The sequence below is a fragment of the Triticum dicoccoides genome, chromosome 5B (assembly GCF_002162155.2).
Source record: "Triticum dicoccoides isolate Atlit2015 ecotype Zavitan chromosome 5B, WEW_v2.0, whole genome shotgun sequence".
Classification (NCBI taxonomy): domain Eukaryota; kingdom Viridiplantae; phylum Streptophyta; class Magnoliopsida; order Poales; family Poaceae; genus Triticum; species Triticum dicoccoides.
Genome location: NC_041389.1, coordinates 158,560,404 through 158,582,336, shown reverse-complemented (window position 1 = coordinate 158,582,336; position 21,933 = coordinate 158,560,404). Strand labels below are relative to the sequence as shown.

General features: G+C 46.0%; 1 protein-coding gene across 2 annotated transcripts in view; it reads right to left on the bottom strand.

Moving 5' to 3' along the window:
- Positions 1-14,491, bottom strand: part of LOC119307968 (protein cornichon homolog 1-like) — a 16,420-nt gene extending 1,929 nt beyond the window's left edge. Inside the window, exons 1-3 of one of the 2 annotated variants that reach the window (XM_037584067.1) lie at positions 14,175-14,491; positions 13,108-13,289; positions 11,484-11,606 (exon numbers count right to left, since the gene is read on the bottom strand). In XM_037584067.1, the coding sequence (XP_037439964.1) occupies positions 11,484-11,606; positions 13,108-13,289; positions 14,175-14,249 (380 nt within the window). In that variant the 5' untranslated portion in view covers positions 14,250-14,491. The remainder of the gene's footprint in view (positions 1-11,483; positions 11,607-13,107; positions 13,290-14,174) is intronic. The other variant, XM_037584066.1, reaches the window with a different exon arrangement.
- Between the last annotated feature and the right edge of the window lie 7,442 nt (positions 14,492-21,933).

Below are 21,933 nucleotides of genomic sequence, written 5' to 3'. Positions count from 1 at the left end.
GCTTAGTGCAAGCTCAATCCCCATGCATTGTTTTTCTTTGTGAAACTAGGCAGTCGAAAGATAGGATGAAAAGATATCAATCTCATTTACGAAGGATTAATGGTCTTAGTGGAGGTTTAGCTCTTTTCTGGCATGAATCCATGCTAGACGATGTGAAGGCTATGGATGTATGATATATTGATCCTTATGCAAGTGCTGCTGCGGGAATGCCTCGTTGGAGGCTCACCCGCGTCTACGGCGAGCCCCGGACAGAGGACCGACATCGCATGCGGTCGCTTCTCCGTGATCTTCACCACCAAGTGGACATGTCTGTGGGTTGTGATTGGAGATTTCAACGAGGCCATGTGGGGCTTCGAACATTTCTTCAAGACTCCTCACTCGGCACGTCAGATGATTGACTTTCGTGATGTTTTTGAGTTATGTGGCCTTGGTGATCTTGGTTTTTCAGGTCTGCCATACACTTATGATAACCGGCGGTCCAGCCGAGCAAAAGTCAAAGTTCGGCTCAACCGGGCGGTGTTAAGCACCTGGTTGCTCCTTCATCAGACAATGCGCCGATCCTCCTAAGGTGCTTCGCTGAGTTACCATGGGAGAACGTGGGTAAGAGGTGCCACCACTATGAAGTTGCTTGGGAGCGTGACCTAGCGCTGCCTTAGGTGGTCATGGAAGCCTGGTCAGCGGCCAGTGCCATGGGCAACCTTGGTGACATGGCCACAGCGCTAGGTGAGCTCATGCACGCATGCACAGATGGAGCAAAAAGAAATTCGGTGATGTGATGAAGGAAATTCATAAATCCATACTCGTCTTGGGGAACTAATGGCTATGAACACAGATCAGAGGACTATTAGGGAAGCTACAGATCCGGCGCTGTGCGCAGATCAAGTAGGTGTGGCGTGTGTGTACAAACGGATAAAATCCCTTGTTCATATAGTGGTGTGGTGCAGAAGGACAGCGCCATCATGGCTGATATTGATAGGAGCTAGGGTCCTACCAGGTCTCGACCGTAGGTTGTAGGGGTGAGAGGTGAGTTGGCGAGAGGTTGGGCGCGGCCGGCGGCACGTCGGCGCCGTGATCCCGTGGGAGGAGGCGGGCGGCGGTGGTGAGAGGCGGGTAGGGTTTAGGGTTCCGGCTCCCCTAGGAGCCGGGCAATAGTTATGACTTATTGCTTAATTCCAAAAGGTAGCCTTACATTTGTTTATATAATCCTTGCTGCTAATAAAAATAAGATAAGTTGGGCTAAGCCCCTAACTAGACGCGCCCAATGGGCCTCCTCCGACTATAAGTGATGTCGGTCATAACATCTCTCCCCGCCTCGCAAACAGCTCGTCCTCGAGCTGGAAGTTTGGAAAGTGTTGGCAGAACTCGTCAAGCTGCTCCCAAGTGGCGTCCTCCTCCGGAAGGCCTTGCCACTGGATCGACAAGTGCCACACCCCGCGACGCTGCTGGACCTGCAACACCTTCGTCGGTCCTGGAAGAAGGCACCCGTCGGAGGTCGGAGGAAGCAGCGGCGTGGTCGCCGGCGGGTCCCCACGGAAGGGCTTCAGCAACCCCACATGGAAGACATCATGGATGCGGGCACCGGCCGGAAGCTGAAGGCGGTAGGCAACCTTTCCGATGCGCTCCAGCACAGAAAATGGCCCGGCGTAGCGAGGACCCAGCTTGCGCTTCGCGCTCGAGTCGAGGGACTGTGTGGAGCGGTGAAGGAGGCGCAGCCACACCCAGCCACTCCGCCTCGCGATGGTGGGCGTCGTAGTAGTGCTTGGACAGCTGTTGGGCCTGGAGAAGTCGTTGGCGCACCTCCGCAAGCATCTCATCCCGGCTGCGAAGAAGGTCGCCAGCCGCCTCCGTCCTCGTCGTCTCGGGGTCAACCGGTAGGATGGGCGGGGGCAATCAGCCATAGACCACCTCAAAAGGCGTGGCGCGCAGGGCGGAGTGGTATGAAGTGTTGTAGCAGTACTCCGCCCACGCAAGCCAGTCCACCCAAGCACGGGGACGATCACCTGTAACACAACGCAAATACATGGCAATCACCTTGTTGACCACCGCAGATTGACCGTCCGTCTGAGGATGGAAGGCCGTACTCAGGCGCAGCTTCACGCCCGCCATCCGGAAGAGATCGCGCCAGACATGCCCAGTGAACACCGGGTCCCGGTCGCTGACGATCGAAGAGGGGAACCCGTGTAGGCGGACGATGCCGTCGAAGAAGGCACGCGCCACGGAGGCGGCAGTGTAGGGATGGCCAAGCGCGATGAAGTGTGCGTACTTGGAGAAGCCGTCGACCACCGTAAGGATGACGGACTTGCCGCCCACCTTGGGGAGGCCCTCGATGAAGTCCATGGAGATGTCAGCTCAAACCTGAGAGGGCACCTCCAGGGGCTAGAGCAGCCCGGCCGGTCGCAGCGTCTCCGTCTTGTTGCGCTGGCACGTCAGGCAAGACCGCACCCAATCGCGGATCAGGGCCCGGTCGCCGGGGATGTAGAAGTCGGCGCGGAGACTGTGGAGGGTCTTTTGCACGCCCTCATGGTCGGCTGAGTGGGCCAGTAGCAGGACCTTGTGACGGAGGTCGCCGTGATCCGGCACGAAAAGCCAGCGCCCGTGCAGGAGCAAGCCATCTGCCAAGCACCTGGCGATGGGCGCGCCGCAAACCAGATTTTAGCGCGCAACGCGTTGGGCGGCTGTTGGAGATGCTCTTAGTGGGTTCTCAGGAGACTTGTTTGAAGCTAAGGGTGTTATTTCTATGGAGCTCACGGTTGGGAGCAAAACATTGCCGACTGCTTTCTTCGTTGTTGATGTCAAAGGCCGATATAATATTCTTTTGGGACGCGATTGGATTCATGCAAATTGTTGCATCCCTTCTACTCTACATCAATGTTTGTTTCAGTGGGTTGATGATGATGTTGAAATGGTTGATGCGGATAATTCGGCCTGCATTGCATTGGCTGAGGCTCCGGTTGATTGGCAACACGCTGAGATGCGATGCTTGACGGGTAGAGATTTATCAGATTATGATTATATTAGTATTGGCAGAGATGGTTTTGTTCCTGTACATGCACAGTCGGCTAGTGTAGCTCGGCTTAATGACTTATCCTTGTGAACAATGAATAAGGAAGATAGTGTTAAATGGATGCAAAGGCGTGTTGAGGAGTATCGTTCAGGAAAGAACGATATGCATGAAGCTATTGAGGATTTCGATGACATGGAGAAGCTTGGACAAGGATTCTCATCGGCTGACCCACTTGAGGAAGTTGATATTGGTGATGGAAGTGTCCCCGGACCTACATTTATTAATGCTAATATGGGGGCCGATCAGAGAGGAAAGGTATGTGCATCTTAGGGAATTTGTTGATTGCTTTGCTTGGAATTATACTGAGATGCCCGGTTTGAGTAGGGACTTGGTTGAACATAGATTGCCTATTAAATCTGGTTTTAGGCCGCATAAACAGCCCCTTAGGCGATTCAATCCTAGTATATATGACCGCATCAAAGATGAAATTGACCGGTTGTTAAAAGCTCAGTTTACTCGGCCGTGTAGATATGTGGAATGGATTTCTAATATTGTTCCTGTTGAAAAGAAAAATACTGATAAGATTAGAGCATGTATTGATTTTAGGGATTTGAATAAGGCTACCCCTAAAGGTGAATATCCTATGCCTATAGCCGACATGTTGATTAACGATGCTTCTGGACATAAAGTAATCAGTTTTTTAGATGATAATGCTGGTTATAATCAGATATTTATGGCAGAAGAAGATATGTTTAAGACTGCTTTTCGATGCCCTGGTTTTGTTGGTTTATTTGAGTGGACTGTTATGACTTTTGGATTGAAGAATGCCGGAGCTACATACCAGCGTGCTATGAATCTGATTTTTCATGATCTTCTAGGCATCGTATTAGAAATATATATTGATGATGTAGTTGTTAAATTGGATGGGTTTGATCACCATTCAGCCGATTTGTGATTAGCTTTTGAAAGAATACATCGGTATGGGCTGAAAATGAATCCACTCAAATGTGCTTTCGGTGTATCGGCTGGTAAGTTCTTAGGTTTTATAATTCATGAGCATGGCATAGAGATTGATCCTAAGAAGGTAGAGGCAATCAGAAAATTGGAGGAGCCCACATGTAAAAGGGATGTGCAGAAATTGTTAGGAAAAATTAATTACTTGAGACGATTCATATCTAACCTTGCGGGAAAAATTGAATCGTTTGTTCCTTTACTTCGGTTAAAACATGAAGCCGAATTCACTTGGGGGGCAGAACAGCGAGAGGCTTTTAATAATATAAAACAGTATTTGTCAAGTCCTCCGGTGCTTCGAGCACCCAAGTCTGGTGTGCCGTTCAGGTTATACATTGCCGCACAAGACAAGGTGATCGGCGCAGTTTTAGCACAAGAGAACGGCGGGAAGGAGTACATCATTGCATACTTGAGCCGCCGCTTGCTTGACGCTGAGAGTCAGTACGTGTTTATTGAAAAATTATGTTTATCTTCATATTATGCATGTACAAAATTTCAGCCATATTTACTTTATAGTACATGTGTAGTAGCTTGCCAAGCGGACGTGATTAAATATATGCTGCAGCAGCCGATTCTTAGTGGTGGGATTGGAAAATGGGCTTATGCACTAATAGAATATGACTTGGCATATGAATCGTTGCGTGCTATGAAAGGTCAAGTCATCGCTGACTTTATTGTTGATCATAGGATTAAGGATGAAAAAGATATTAATTATGTTAGTGTGTGCCCATGAAAGTTTTATTTTGATGGATCGGTTTGTAGCGAGGGACAAGGCATCGGTAATGTTTTAATTTCACCAAACAATGTCGTTTATGAAACATCGGTCCGTTTGGAATATCCTTGTACAAATAACCAAGCTGAATATGAAGCTTTGTTGTTTGGTTTACAAAATTTAGAAGATATGGGTGTAAAGGATATAGAGGCTTTTGGAGATTCACTTCTGGTAGTCCGGCAAATTGGTGGTGAATTCAATGTTTTGATGGATTATTAAACAGCTATTTGGACCGGTGTTTAGATATAATTAAGTCTCTGAATACTTTCACTATCAGTCATATACCTAGGGAAGAGAATTATAGAGCTAATTGCTTAGCGCAGCAAGCATCCGGATACCAAATCAGTAGGGGAAAGTTTTTCATATTAGACAAACCGATGCTAGATGCTGTTAATAGTAATGCTGATCTGTTGGCTATTAATTTGCTAAAGGATGCAGCAGGTCCTTGTTCAATCCAGCAGCAAATAGTACATGGCAAAGAAGATTCGGTGTAGGAGTCACAAATAACCGGATCAGCAGCTAATTTAGAACCAGGTGATTGGAGAACTCCTCTGATTAATCATCTAAAGGATCCTGGGCAAACAAGAGATAGAAAAATTCGGCGACAAGCTTTAAAATATACTTTGCTAGATAGTGAGTTGTACCGCCAAACGATTAGGGATGAAAATGGAGCGGAAAGTTTTCGCTTTTCCGGAGGAAAAATGGAAACGAAGGGGAAATATGGAAACGGAAACGAAAATTTGCAAAACGGAAACAAAAATGGAATTTTTTTATGCGGAAACGGAAACAAAAACAGAGTGGTGTTTTCCGGTGGAACAGACGTGGAAACGGAACTTTTCGTTTCCGTGAATACGGAATTTCCGTTTCTAGTGTAGGCCCATGGCTGCTTTGTAGCCCAACTACCAAACAACACATAGTGACACAATGAGTAGAATGAGCAAAATGGATCATTTGAAGACCAATTTTTACTACCGCACATGTACTAATCTAGGCCCTATACGGAATTGTCATGTATTACTACAATACTATCATATGTTGCTAACACAACCATATTATTTCGTAGCCATGTTAACAATTCCATAAATTTTTTTTGTTTTTTGTCTGTATTTCTCTATGATTCAAGGGGTTTTTTAAGTTTCGATCAACAAACAGTTTTGTTTCCGTGTCCACTCTGTCTTTGCTCCGTGTCTGTTTTCGATACTATCTGTTTCCGTATTCGTTTCCGGGGTTCCTGTATTCGTTTCCACTTCTGCAAAAGAATATGAAAACAAATATGGTAGCACCCAGTTCCGTCCGTTTCTGCGCCGTTTTCATCCCTACAAACGATAGATGGATTACTTTTAAAGTGCTTAGGTCCTGATCAGTCAAGAGTAGCTATGGGTGAAGTACATGAAGGGCTATGCGGAACACATCAGTCGGCTCATAAGATGCAATGGTTATTGAAAAGAGCAGGGTTTTATTGGCCGACGATGTTAGGGGACTGTTTTCGCTATTATAAAGGGTGTGAAGAATGCCAGAAATTTGGAAATGTTCAATTGGCACCTGCAGCTATGATGCATTCCATTATTAAGCCATGGCCGTTTAGAGGATGGGGTTTAGATTTTATTGGTCAAATATATCCTGCTTCATCTATGGTCATCGCTTCGTCCTAGTAGCTACAGATTATTTTACCAAATGGACTGAAGCAATTCCTTTAAGAAATATGACCCATAAGTGATTAATTTTGTTTTGGAGCATATTATTCGCAGATTCGGTATTCCTCAAACTTTGACTACTGATCAAGGTTCTTCTTTTATGTCTCATCAATTTCGTGAGTTTGCCGAATCTTTTAGAATTAAATTGTTAAATTCGTCGCCTTATTATGCTCAAGCTAACGGACAGGCCGAATTTAGCAATAAAACTTTAATTAAGCTTATAAAGAAGAAAATTAAGAAGCATCCAAGAAAGTGGCATGAAGTGCTTTCGGAGGCTTTATGGGCTCATTGCATATCTAAGCTTGGAGCAACTCAAGTGACACCATATGAGTTAGTGTATGGACAGGAAGGTAAGAAGCAGTGTTACCTGTAGAGGTTAATTTGCAAGCTCTTAGAGTAGCCAGACAAAATGATTTGTCGGCTGTAGACTATAATAATTTGATGCTGGACAGAATTGATGATGTTCCAGAAGAAAGATTAAGAGCCTTACAGGAAATTGAAAAAGAAAAGTTAAGAGTAGCTAAGGCTTATAACAAAAGGGTGAGGGAAAAATCGTTTCAAATAGGAGACTTGGTGTGGAAAACGATTTTGCCTGTTGGAACTAGGAACAATAAATTCGGCAAGTGGTCGCCGAGTTGGGAAGGCCCATATAGAGTTGTTGAAATTGTTCCTGGGAATTCATATTTTGTAAAATCTTTGCATGGGGAGAAATTGCCTAAAGCTCTCAATGGAAAATATTTAAAGAAGTATTATCCTAGTATGTGGCAGGAGGCTTGATGGCATGACGGCCGATATTATTTAAGATATCGTCCTAAGCAAAATATGGCCAATGTGTTATTTGGACATCGCCCTGAGCAATGATATGACCGATGAAGCAATTGACATCATCCAAAGGTATCGCTATAGTGTTTTTGGTAGATGCAATCATACCAAAAACAAGGGGGCATGTGTTAATGATGAAATTTTGCTTGCCAGTTTTACAAATTTGATAGCTGTTGGAATCAGAGTTCAGCTAAAAGTGCAGATCAGAAATATGTTCAGTGCAGAGGATAAATGCGGTAATACTTCGATGATGGAGTTCTTGCTTAGACAGCAGAGGGGCAAGGAAGAAATCTGGTCTGGAGAATATTTGAGATAGAGAAGGTTCTGCATGAGGTAGTTGTTGGCTGAAACAAGCCCAAATATAGGCTAGTACGTACTAGTATAGGGCTGGGCTGCTGTCCCATGTGTTTTGGGTGCTGGCCGGGCTAATTAGGGATTAGGAATATTATATTTGACCTGCTTGCAGAGGAAGCAAAACAGGGATTACCTTCTATACGTGAAAAAGGAGTCCTACTCCGATTCAGCCAAAGACCAGGGCGCGCCCCTATATATATATGGGGTACTTGACCGATTGGAAAGACAACCAATCGATCCTTTTGCAACCTTACGTTGCTTTTTCTCCTACGTTCTTTTCTTTTCAGCACCTAGCTCGTAGCTTCTGCCCAGCCCTAGCAACTCTAGGGTTTGGCTGATCTTTGCCGTTTTGCATTGAAAAACGGTCAGTTTACCTCCGCGAAAGTGAGGATTCTGTGGTGTTGTGTGGATCAAGTTCGCGCAGCAACAGGAGCTAGGGTCCTACCGGGTCTCGACCGTAGGTTGTAGGGGTGAGAGGTGAGTTGGCAAGAGGTTGGGCGCGGCCGGCGGAGCGTCGGCACCGTGATCGCGCGGGAGGAGGCGGCGGCGGTGGTGAGAGGCGGCTAGGGTTTAGGGCTCTGGCTCCTAAGGGGAGCCTTAGGAGCCGGGAAATAGTTATGACTTATTGCTTAATTCCAAAAGGTAGCCTTACATCTGTTTATATAATCCTTGCTGCTAATAAAAATAAGATAAGTTGGGCTAAGCCCCTAACTAGACGCGCCCAATGGGCCTCCTCCGGCTATAAGTGACACCGGTCATAACAGATCTGGTGACAGATTACTTCGCAAATTTATTTATTGCTGATCCAGCAGTGTGTGCAGATCAAGTAATTGACCTTATCAACGCTCGTGTGACTGACAATATGAATGATGGTCTGTATGCAGAACTTTCTGATAAGGAGATTGTTACACACTTTTCCAGATACGCCCGCTCAAAGCCCCTGGACCGGATGGATTTCCGGAGCGGATGTTTCAAACAAACTGGGCAATAATGAAGGACCAAATTGTTGGTGTGAAGGAATTTTTCCGGTCAGGAGTTATGCATGAACAGGTGAATAACACTGCCATTGTCCTCATCCCAAAAGTTGATAATCCGGTAAAACTCACTTAATTCAGTCATTTATAAGGTGGTGCCAAGTGCTTAGTTAACAGGTTGAGGTTAATTCTTGATGAGATCATATCGCCAGTTCAAACTTCAAAGTGTTCCTGTGCGAGGAAGAACGATAACAGATAATGTGTTGGTTGTGTTTGACTGCATACATCATATCCAGCAGGAGAAGGATGCAGCAAAGAGTTTCTGCGCCTATAAGCTGTGGACCTCTCAAAGGCAAATGATCAGGTTGATTAGGTTTTCTTGAAGCGGACGATGCAAAAGTTGGGTTTCTCTGACTGATGGATGAACCGGATTATACTCCTACTTGTGTCACCTCTTAGATTCGTTTGCACCGTCGCGCGGGCTACGGCAAGGTGACCCTCTTTCTCCGTTCTTGTTCCTGTTTATTGCTGACGGACTTCTGCCTTGTTAAAGGATGGCGAGGAAAAAGGACATTTTACTTCCCTGAAGGTATGCCGGCATGCTCCTGGTATCTCTCACTTCTTGTTCGCCGATGATACATTGCTCTTCTTTAAGGCAGAAACACAGCAAGCGGAGGAGGTCCGTTCTATCATCATGGCTTATTTAGGCCCTACTGCTCAGCTCACTAACCCAGCCAAATGCAGTACAATGTTTGGAAAAGCCTGTCTGGAAATAGTTCAGAAGGGGTACATGCAGCACTGCAGGTTCAGCTCTCTACTTCTGAAGAGAAATATTTAGGGCTGCCGACACCGGAAGGTAGGATGTCAAAGGGCAAATGTCAAAACTTGCAAGCTCGCTTAACAAAGGGTGGAGTGATACATTATCTCTGGCAGGAAAGGAGACGATGATCAAAGCGGTTGCACAGGCTATACCCACTTGTATGATGGGGATGTTCAAGCTTCCCATGTCCGTGTGTGATGATCTTAGCAGGATGGTCCGTAACTTTTGGTGAGGATCATCGGAGGGGAAGCAAAAAACATACTGGCAGGCTTGGCCTAAAATCCAGAAGCATAAACTCACTGGTGGTTTGTGATTCCATGACTTCAGGGTGTTCAACCAAGCACTGCTAGCTCAGCAAGCTTGGAGACTTCTAACCAAACCCGAGAGTCTTTGTGCGCAGGTGTTAAAAGCTCGATATTATCCAGAGGGGCGGCTGGTGAACACTGACTTTTCAGCAATGTGTCGGTCACATGGCAAGCGATCCAGTTGGATTGGAGCTGCTGAAAAGGGGGCTGATTTGGCAGGTGGGCAGCAGAGGGCAAATCCGCATCTGGAGGAATCGATGGCTGACACGGGGATCCGGCGGGCAAGCTCCTCACGCCCAAGGGACATGCCGGCTAAGACGCGCCACGGACCTGCTGGATGCCAATGGCACCTGGCGGGTGGATCTCCGTCACCAACACTTTCTCCCAATCGACGCCATCATCGCATCAACACCTCTCCACGTGTCCCCGATGACGTCCTCGCCTGGCCCCCGAAGAAATCCGGTGTCTTCTCAGTTCGTTCAGTATAACGATTTGCCATGGACGAGCGTGAGCATCCGTTGGCAAGTGCTTCGAGCAGGGCAACGGATGGTCATCGCACCTTCTGGAACTGGAAGACCATATGGGGGTGCCCTGCTCCCCCTAAGGTACGCGCGTTTGCCTGGTGGCTGGTCTCAACTTCTCTTGCCACTTGGGCCAATAAATTCTCTCGCAATTTGGAACCCAATGGTCTGTGCCCCTTGTGGAACACGAGGATGGTTACCACACTATGTGCAGATGCCCGCAGGCTAAGGACTTGTGGTCGAGGATGTCCGCAGCAAGTAGCCGGAATGGCTATTCGGCATGTAGGATGAGCTGTCAGAAGTCAATCGCATGGTGCTGCTGATGGTCCTTTGGCACACCTGGCATGTCCGGAACGAGATCACACATGATAAAGCACCGCCTCCAACCGAAGCTTCCCGCCGGTTTCTCAACAGCTACATAAACTCGTTGTTGTGTGTCAAGCAGTTTCCTCGAGATGACCAGACCAAAGGCAAAATGGTTCTCCAAGTGGACAGCGGACGACTCAGTTTGAAACGCTCACACGCAGCCCGGGAACTAATATGGGATGAGCCAAACTCAACACGGATGGCAGCTATCTCGCCACCGACGGCTCCACTGGCTGTGGCATCGTCCTTCGTGACTCTGCCGGTTAGATTATCTACACTGCCTGTAGGCAGCTCTTCACATGTGATAATGCACTGGAAGCTGAATCGGAAGCGTGCAAGGAAGTACTAAGAAAAAGGAAAGACACAGCGCTTGAACGTCCCACGCCAGGTAGGGTCTGGGGAGGGATTATACGAGGCAAGCTCCCCTGCACAGTGCAATGTAGAGAGACCGCGTTGAACCCCGGACCTCTTGGCACAAGTGGGGAGTACTTCACCACGGCAGAGGGCACTAGGATATGACAATATACAAGGGTTTTTTATAATGTCCGAGGTTGTCTGTGACTAACTGAGAAGTAGAAAGAAGGATAAAGAAAGTGGTAGGTGTTAATTGTGTGTTTTGCCACTGCGTAGCGCTTATCTAGCCTAAGCGCACGACTAGCACAATTAAGCGCTAGATATTTTGTTGTCGCCTAGCACCTAGGCAAGCTTATGCGCTCGCCTAGGTGCGCTTTTTTTTCACTGGATAGAACCATGTTTAAGACTAGCATATGAATACATTTGCAGAAACAGATTATCCAATCATAAATATGGTAAGTTAAATTAAATAGTCTGCCACCAAACCTGTAAATGGATATAATAAATAATGCAAAGTAGAAGGCAAGCTTGATCATCCTGTACTTCTTCTCTCCATGTAACTGTCGGAATATCTCAGTAACATCTATAAGATGTTTCCGATTCATATACCTGATAAAAAAAACTAAATAATTATATTCCTTTAACTATCATGACCCAGAACATGAAGGCATGAGATGAAAAGGTAAATGGAAGTAAAATATGCAGGATAAATGCCTTGCATAGGCAATTGTACTTAGATCACATTAGAAAGGTATATGCATCTTTTTTTTCATAATAAGAAGTTAATATAGGAATTAGTGGTTACTACTTACGACCCGCAGATGCATTATCATTTTTATATACAAGAAGCAGATTACCAGTATAGATTGGGTATCTTACAGAAGTTCATTTACTCTTCTCAATACAACAAGCTAAAGCACTTTATTTCAGGTCTAAAGTCTCAACTAATCAACTGAGGAAAAAGAGATTGAAAATGACTGAGAAAACCAATTTTTTTTTTGAGGTATTACTGTTCCTCTACTTGGGACTTGTGGGTTTACCAGCAGGTAAAAGACATGTGATGTAACTTCAATAATTTTCACGTTTGGAGTCACTTTACGCCATTCAGGTTCATCCTCTTAGTTGGATTATTTATTAAGAGCTGTGCATAGTTAATAGCTGTTTCCTGCTGTATTGCTTGTATTCGACTTTGTTTCTATTTCCTTTATGCTAGAATTAGTTGTCTCCATAGAAGTCACTTATCGCTTTGATGCATAGCAAACTATTGTTGCGACTTGTAAATGTCCAACAATAAATTAACCAGTCCAACAACATGTAGATGTTATTACTGTGTTGTAATTACAAACAAGGCTCTATGGGTCAGATTAGAAACATAAAGTAAAGCAAGATTAAGAAGTTTTTGCATTGATCGTAGGATAACTATATACTCCCTCCGTAAAGAAATATAAGAGCGTTTATAGATAACTAAAGTAGTGATCTATACGCTCTTATATTAGTTTACAGAGGGAGTACTTGAGTAAGTGAAGGTTAGTGCAAGGCAAACAATGTCTAATGGTTCTTTCGTTGTGTGGAATGGTAAAAAGGAAATGATGCATGTCAAGATCAAAGCACATATAGCAGGTACATTGTAGAGTAGATCTTATCATATTATGACAACAGCAAGAGAATAAATATAAGCCAGACACAACATTGTTATTAGGGCATATATGCACACCATTTCTTGTCTAAATGCATAATATCCAGACCAATATGTTAAATGTGGAAGGTCATGAAGAACAATAAAACATGAATAGCCCAAAATGAGAGAGCAACTACAAATGCTCAGCCTCCAGATCATTAAAAGAAGTTCTTGCGAGCACTTAATATGTTTCTATCCTTCACTATGTCATGACGATGACAAATACTTTAGTAAACATTTAAATTTCCAAAAACTAATTATGTATACTAGAACTCCGCAATGATAGAGGCATTACAGATTCCTCCCCAAATGAACAACTAATCTGAGATATAAAGTAATCCAAATAAATAATAGCAATACAATAGGGAAATGACCAAACAAGCATTTATAGTTTGAGGATAAACTACAGGGCTTAAAGGAAGAAGTACATACAGCTTCACATGGTAATATGTTACAGGAGCCATAACTAGAAACGGAAACCAATTCAGCGTCAAGAGGAAAGAAGCGCAGAGGACCCCTTGGAGTGCGTATTCTATTATGACCACTGCATTGATGCGAGATGATGAATCATATGGATTGATATAGTCAAACTCCAAATCAGATAAGCAGATAAGCTGATACAAAAACACAAAGAAAAATCAGTGGAATGAATCAATAAGAAGAGAAAATAACTTATTTTGCAGTAAGCTAAAACAAACTTTAGTTTCTCTATATAAATTCTATCCATACAGATTTGCACCTCTCAACCAATTGTGACCATTCTTGATGCAGCAACAAATCTAAAATTATTAAACCGAATTTTTCTCTATACTGGGATGCATAAACGCATAGCACTTCATAATTATTGCAGCAACATACCGCACCGTGACAACAATATCAACTTACAGTCTTACACTGTTATACAAAAGGATTTATTCAATTATAAACTATTATCTATCGTGTTGTTTAGGCTTTGGGTGCTAAAGCTACAATAATGCATGTCCGACCTATGATCATGCTGGTTTCTCGACAACCACACTTTCTGGGATGTTACAAGCTATGGAAGCACCAGGATGTTACCTAGTAGCTTGTGCTAACATTCCAACAGGAACGATAATCAGAAATACTTCATTTCATCCAACATGGAAGTAGATGAGCAAAACTGAGCAGCACAGAAACTTTGGATGCATTTAACCAAATGTAGCGGAGCTTTCTATACAAATATGATTTGTGAGTGTAAGTTAGACATGATCTAGTTTGCTGAATCGCAGTCCAGCTGACCTAATACTGGCTATCTTCTTTCCGCCTCGAGTTGACCAACTATACTGGTAATATTGGCAAGGAAGAACGACAAGAACTACACCGTTGACCAAATCCCTGCCCAAATTATGTTCAGAATTCCACAAAGCTGGCCAGCTGAAGCCCAATTTGGTGAGGAATCTCGCCAATTGTGCGGCAGATCTTGACCAAACTCGCGGCTCAAAGGCAGAAAGTTTAAAGGGACAAGGAGCCGAGCTTGCCTGGTAGGCGGTGAGGCCGACGAGGGCCATCACAGAGGCGAAGGAGAAGAGCCAGAGGACGAGTTCGACAGACATGTCCGCCGCCGCCGCCGCTGCACGGGACCGAGCCGATTCTTCTTAAGAATAAAGGACGGCACGGGACCGCGTCCCTCCGCTCTTCGCTCCCGTGTTTGTGCTCCAATCAACCGGTCCAGATGGATAAGCGCCTAAGACCACTCTCGCCGGCTTCAATGCCGTGGTCGCCGCCGGAGATGGGAGGGACAGCGGTGAGTTCGTGGGTTTGGAGTGGAGATGGGCCCTGGATGCGTTCGAGGAGGCGGTCGGGGGTATACCTGGCCAAACCTCGGGCCGGGCCGGGCTTCGGGCCGGGCCTAGCCAAGCCCGACACAAAAAACCTAGGCCCGGGCCCGGCCCGGGCCGATCATCGGGCCTGTGTTTCTGGGCCCGAGCCCGGCCCGAACACCTAAAAGCCCGTCGGGCTTCGGGCCGGCCCGGCTCGACCTTCAGTAAACTACAAAAATGACGGGCCCGGGCCCGGCCCGGCCCGGCCTTCGGGCTCAAAAACTAGGCCCGAGCCCGGCCCGGGGTAGCGTCGGGCCGGGCCGGGCCGGGCTTTTTCGGGCCGGGCTTCCCATGGCCAGGACTAGTCGGGGGGCACCGTAGGCTGAAGGTCTCGCGACTTTAGACGCAACAGCAATTTAAAAGACGGATCCTAAAAAAAGCAATTTAAAAGACAAAAAATAGCTTTGAGTGTTTTTTTAACATAATACAAAGACAAATGGTCATACATGAACACACGCACGCATATCTTACCCCTATACGTCTTTGTAGTCGACGAAAACGTCTCATCCACTAGCAAAGCCAGCCAATATAATCTGCGGGGTCATTAGTAAATTCTAACATAATTTCGTTCACAGCGCACTGTACATGTACAGTAAATTTATGTTGTTTTCTCTAAAAGTTGTGGGGTCAATTAACCCAACAGAATATACATAGAATCGTCATTGGTCTTCTTCCACTGAAAGCACATCGTCGAAAGACCTGAAATAAATCTAAAAAAATACAAGTACCGGTGTAAGTTTGGAACTTAAACTCTGATGGACAGTGAATTCCACTGTCCTCATAACCATCTGACTACGGGTTGGTTTAGAAATGGCTTTCAGAGTTGCACAACATGTTTGCCATGCACTACAGCTCTAGCTCGCCATATCGATCCTTGGAGACTTACATAAAGAATCTCTATTATAAAAGTGAAGTCTGCGGTTATGATGGCCTGTTGGTACCTAGTAGTTTTGTTCATTTCACCTTCATCCCTTCTCGCGCAATCTACGTAAAATAGTTACAACGGATTAGTTGGCAGCTTTTGATTAGAGGGAAGAGTGGCCACCCTATTCAGGGGGTAAAGGTTGATGAGAGCAAGATAGGTACGTGCACTGGTCAATTTTCGTAACTATTTTTTTAGGTGTAGGGTTTTTGATGTCCTCATCTCATTGATTTTTTTTTCAAACCGGTCACTCTCCTCCCTCTCACTCGTACGTTTTGCTCCGCTCCTTTTCTGGTTTATTTGCCTCATACTATTTTTTTCCATGTACATCCTCCCCTCGTTCCCGAAGTATTTTCCTTCAGTTCCCCATTTTCTCCGCATTACCATGTGAGCGGCCGAAAGCTAGGGTTAGGGTGTCGCCGCCGTGTCCCACCAACCGCCATCCGAGCTCAGTGCCAGCTACCACATGTGTTGTACTCCATCCACCCTCGCGGTCATCCGCCTCACCATCGTCGCCTGGACTCACTACACCCCATCGCATGGCGCCTCCGCATGGCGCTCCTTGACAAGGCGGCGGACGGTGCACTTCACGTCGTCAGAGGTGCCCATGTACTCTGCCTCTACACCTCCGACCCCTCTACTGTGCAATGGCGTGCGATAAGCTATTGCGCCACGCCAACGACCAAACTGCTCCAGTCACTGATGTTCTAGTTTCCCAGTGCGTCGTCTACGGCGGCGATGGTAGGGGGGCACAAAGCCATGAAGCTCAAGGGATAGTTCGAGTTGGACTAGGCCAATGCCGAGACTTGCTCTTGTCACTTATGTGTTCCATTTCCGAGTGTGCAACCCATGGAAAGGCATTAGTTGGCTTGCTACTAACTACAATATGTTTTTGGTATGTATTACAAGGATATGTTTGACAATAAAATGTTTCACACTCAGTTAACTGAGTGAGGCTTGTTATTCAGCACAACATAGATGGGAAATTTAGTAATGTAATTAATTTTCTCTAAGTAGGTAAGCATTACTTGGGATTACCAAGCTATGAATTAAAAAGGATTGGATTGTTGCCAAGACCTTGTTTGAGGGCATAGTTAGTTCAGGTCTTGTCCTCCTGGGATACTGTCATTGGCACATGGGTAGTAAATCTAGAGCCAATAGTTGCCCCTAAATACATGTTTGGTGTTTCTTTGGGAGTTGGTATCTATAATTCAAGCGTGATTGGGATCTTATTGTAGGTTTACAAAGAAGAAGTTGGATGAGTTTGCATTTGTTCGCAACTGGTGAAGGTGTAATATGCATCTCAGTTTGAGAATCTTTTGGACACCAAGAGCCGGGAGAAAGGGAGCTATCTACTGAATAATATGTATGCTTTCACTATGTAATGATATATGTATTTTATAATGTATTTATTATGACAAACCAATGACACATGACATAATGTAACTGATGAAAATATGCCCTAGAGGCAATAATAAAATGGTTATTATTATATTTCCTAAATCATGATAAAGGTTTATTATTAATGCTAGAATTGTATTAATCAGAAACCTAAATACATGTGTGAATACATAGACAAACACTGTGTCCCTAGTGAGCCTCTACTTGACTAGCTCGTTGATCAAAGATGGTTAAGGTTTCCTAACCATAGACATAAGTTATCATTTGATAATGGGGTCACATCATTAGGAGAATGATGTGATGGACAAGACCCATCCGTTAGCTTAGCATAATGATTGTTCAGTTTTATTGCCATTTCTTTCTTCATGTCAAATACATATTCCTTCGACTATGAGATTATGCAACTCCCGGACACCGGAAGAATACCTTGTGTACTATCAAACGTCACAACGTAACTGGGTGATCATAAAGATGCTCTACAGGTATCTCCAAAGGTGTTTGTTGGGTTGGCATAGATCGAGATTAGGATTTGTCACTCCGAGTATCGAAGAGGTATCTCTGGGCCCTCTCGGTAATGCACATCATAAGAAGCCTTGCAAGCAAAGTGACTAATGATTTAGTTGCAGGATGATATATTACAGAATGAGTAAAGAGACTTGCCAATAACGAGATTGAACTAGGTATGAAGATACCAACGATCAAATCTCGGGCAAGTAACATACCGATGGACAAAGGGTATTGTGTATGTTGTCATAATGGTTCAACCGATAAAGATCTTCGTAGAATATGTAGGAGCCAATATGAGCATCAAGGCTCCGCTATTGGTTATTGACCGGAGAGTTGTCTCGGTCATGTCTACATAGTTCTCGAACCCGTAGGGTTCGCATGCTTGACGTTCGATGACGATATAATATTATATGAGTTATGTGATTTGGTGACCGAATGTTGTTCGGAGTCTCGGATGAGATCACAGACATGACGAGGAGTCTCGAAATGGTCGAGAGGTAAAGATTGATATATAGAATGATGGTATTCGGACACCAGAAGTGTTCCGGAGGTTACCGGGTACATATAGGGTCACTGGAAGGGGTTCCGGGCACCCCACCCCCACCCCCGGCAAATATATGGGCTTAATGAGCCAAGGGAGGGACAGACCAGCCCACAAGGGGCTGGTGTGCCCCTCAACCAGGCCGGCCAACCCTAGGGAAAGGAAAGGGGGGAGGGCAAGTCCCTCTTCCCCTCCCCCCTCCTCAAGGGAGAAAGGAAGGGGGGGGGGCGCCACCTACCCCTTCCTTCCCCTGGCGCCTATACAAGGAAAGGGGGGCCGAACCAGGGCAGGAGCCCAAGTGGGATTTAGCCCCACTTGGGGTGCCCCTTGGCTGTTGGGTAACGTAGTATTTTTGAAAATTTTCCTATGCACACGCAAGATCATGGTGATGGCATAGCAACGAGAGGGGAGAGTGTTGTCTACGTACCCTCGTAGACCGTTAAGCGGAAGCGTTATAACAACGCGGTTGATGTAGTCGTACGTCTTCACGACTCAACCGATCCAAGCACCCAACGTACGGCACCTCCGTGTTCAGCACACGTGTAAGGGAATATTTATCCCCTAGTGGTTTTGGTGATTGATGACAATGCTTTTGCGGACTAATCGTGTGCGTTAAGTTCTGTCAGAGAATCATCCATTGGCACGAGACGATTTTCTCCCCTCGGTGTTTTAGTCAAGACGGTGTAGCTCCTTCGTTTCGTTGTTGGTGGACTAGTTTCGTAGGAGTCACCGTACTATTAAGAGGGGATCCGCTTTGGTAAGGCTAGGGTGGAATCAACACGTACACATCCTTATCACACCCGTCGTCTTCCTTTCGCAACTCTGGAGCCGCAACTTCTCTTCCATACATGCTTCGCCCTGTGCCAGCGGTAGTACCGCGATCTCCAGCGGTAGTACCGCCAAAGCCCTCCAGCGGTAGTACCGCTCCCAGCGGTAGTACCGCTCCGTAGAGCGGTAGTACCGCTCGCGGGCTTCGGCCGTAGTACCGCAGCAGTACCGCGCTACTGCCGCCTCGATTCGAGACGGTGTTTTCTCGTGTTGGGTTTTGCGGCACTAAAAGCGGTAGTAGAAGCGGTAGTACCGCTACGAGCGGTAGTACCGCTCCTACTCCCGCGGTAGTACCGCTCTGGGGCCAGTGGCCTGGCTTCCTCTCCAGCACGGTAGTACCGCTGGGCAGGGAGCGGTAGTACCGCTCTCAGCGGTAGTACCGCCCTGCCCCAGCGATAGTACCGCTCTGTGCGGGGCTGCACAGTGAGGTAACGGTTGGATGTGTTCCCACACTATATAAAGGTGTCTTCTTCCTCCAAGTTGACCTACCTCTTTCCCCCAAAGCTCCATTGTTGCTCAAGGCTCCATTTTCACCCGATCTCTCTCCCTAGCCAATCAAACTTGTTGATTTGCTCGGGATTGGTTGAGAAGGCCCAGATCTACACTTCCACCAAGAGAAATTTGATTCCCCCCACTTATCCCTTGCGGATCTTGTTACTCTTGGGTGTTGAGCACCCTAGACGGTTGAGGTCACCTCGAAGCCATAATCCATTGTGGTGAAGCTTCGTGTTGTTGTTGTTGTTGTTGGGAGCCTCCGATTGCCGTGGAGATTGCCCCAACCTTGCTTGTAAAGGTTCGGTCGCCGCCTTCAAGGGCACCAATAGTGGAATCACGGCATCTCGCATTGTGTGAGGGCGTGAGGAGAATACGGTGGCCCTAGTGGCTTCTTGGGGAGCATTGTGCCTCCACACCGCTCTAACGGAGACGTACTTCCCCTTAAAAGGAAGGAACTCCGGTAACACATCTCGTCTCCACCGGCTCCACTCTTGGTTATTTCGTGCCTTTACTTTTGCAAGCTTACTTGTTGTTACATCTCTTGCTTGCTTGTGTACTAGTTGTTATTGCATCATATAGGTTGCTCACCTAGTTGCACATCTAGACAACCTATTTTGTTGCAAAGTTTAATGTGGTAAAGAAAAGGTTAAAAATTGTTAGTTGCCTATTCACCCCCCCCCCTCTAGTCAACCATATCGATCCTTTCAATTGGTATCAGAGCCTTGTCTCTTTTTAAGGACTTTACCGTCCAAAGAGTATGGTTGATGTCGTAGATGAGGTGGGAGAGCACTCCGGTGCGAATCCGATCTCATCTACCGAAGATGGGGGTAACTCGATCTCACATGAGGAATTCAATGTTGCTTTGGAAACATTGAAAACCTCCATGACGACCGAGGTCAAGGACATGTTTAAGGAATTCCTAGAAGGACTTAAACAATCTACCTCGCCGATGAAAGTGGGTGATCCCACCAACAAGGTGATGGATGCTCCCTCCGACAAGGGGGAAGCTAACATTGATAAGAGTCCTTCTATTAGTGGTAGAAATGGTACCGGCATCTTTGCCCATGTGGAACCCCCGGTTTATGGAGGGCCAATTCCCTCCACTCATTTGAATCATGCTGGTCCACCTCCTAAATATGAGAAACATGAAGATTTTGATTCTTGGGTCTATCGCTTTAAACGTCATTTGAAACATGTGAACACTAACCTTTGGAGGATCATTGAAGAAGGTTTTTATCCTCATGACCCAAGCAACTTCACCCCTCGAGAAACCGTGGGCAATCAATTCAATGAGAGTGCTATCTTCATCATCCAAGATGCAATCCTTCCCGAAGATCTCCCTCACCTTCGACCCCATGTCATGGCTAAAGAAGCATGGAAATGTGTCGAGGGTCTCTATCATGGAAGTGCTAGCATTCAACGCTCCAACTATGAAATGGTGCAAGATGAAGCCGATGAGTTTGCAATGAAAGAAGATAAAGAACCTCGTGAGCTCTTTCGAAGAGTGACCAAACTCGTGGTCGCACTTCGAGATCATGGAAGCAAGGACACGGATGACAATTAGATCAAGCGGAAGTTCCTCAAGGCCATGATGCCCTACAACAAGGCCATGTCCTCCGTCATTCGTCAACGACCGGACTTCCACTCCATGACCTCAAGTGAAGTGTTGGATGAGTTCGTTGCAATGAGCATCTTGGACAAGACCGCCGACAATGTGGTGCTCCATTCTCAAAGAGCAAAGAAGCCTAACCTTGCTTTGAAGTCCAAGGTTACTATGGAAGAAGAGGAAGAAGTGGAAGATGAGAAAAGCAACCCCGAAGACACCAAGTTTGACTACCATGAGCACATGGCCCTTGCTTCAAGACAATTTTGGAGCAAGAAGAGCTCAAGACCCAACTTCAACAAGAACAACTCAAGTGGCGTCAAGGGCAAGCAACGAGTTAGAACTTGCTTCAACTGTGGCAATGTGAGCCATTTCGTTGCGGATTGTCCTTACGAGAAGCGGGAAGACAATGGTGGCAAGTTCATTCGAAAAGACAAAGCCAAGTCCTTCCCCAACAAGAACAACTTCGCCAAGAAGACTCCCACTCGTGGGTTGGTGGTTCAAGAAGAATACCAAGAGGATGACAATGATGATGAAAATGAAGAAGCAACGGCCATGGCGTCCGTTGCCATTGCTACCACTCCCCGGTTGTCTCTCTTCGAATCACCCAACGAAAACATCACCGCTAGATGCCTCATGGCTAAAGCTTCAAACAAGGTAACCCCCAACATCACAACCACCATCATTACTAATCCCTCCTTGGAGGATTGCATTGATGGACATGTTGAGTCTAATGAGGAAGTGAATGAATTTGAGTCTTTTATGAGTAAGCTCAAGGGAAAGTCCAAGAAGCACTTTGTTTCTCTCTTGGAACAACTTGGTGAGGCCAATGACATGATCGAGGCTCACGAAGAAACCATCTCCAAGATGGAAGGTCATAGTCGTGACTATGCCGATGAGATATCGGATCTCTCTAATGCTCTTGAGGAAGAGCGTGTGCATCGTTTGACTCTTGAGGAGTCACACAATGATGACCATGCTAAGTTAAAGAAAGATCTTGATCATGCTCTTGTCATGTCTCGTGTGCTAACCTCCGAGAAGGCTAAACTTGGGGTTGATCATGCTAGAGACAAAGAGGAGTTTGAGATACTTGACAAGGCCCACAAGGTCTTGAAGGGTA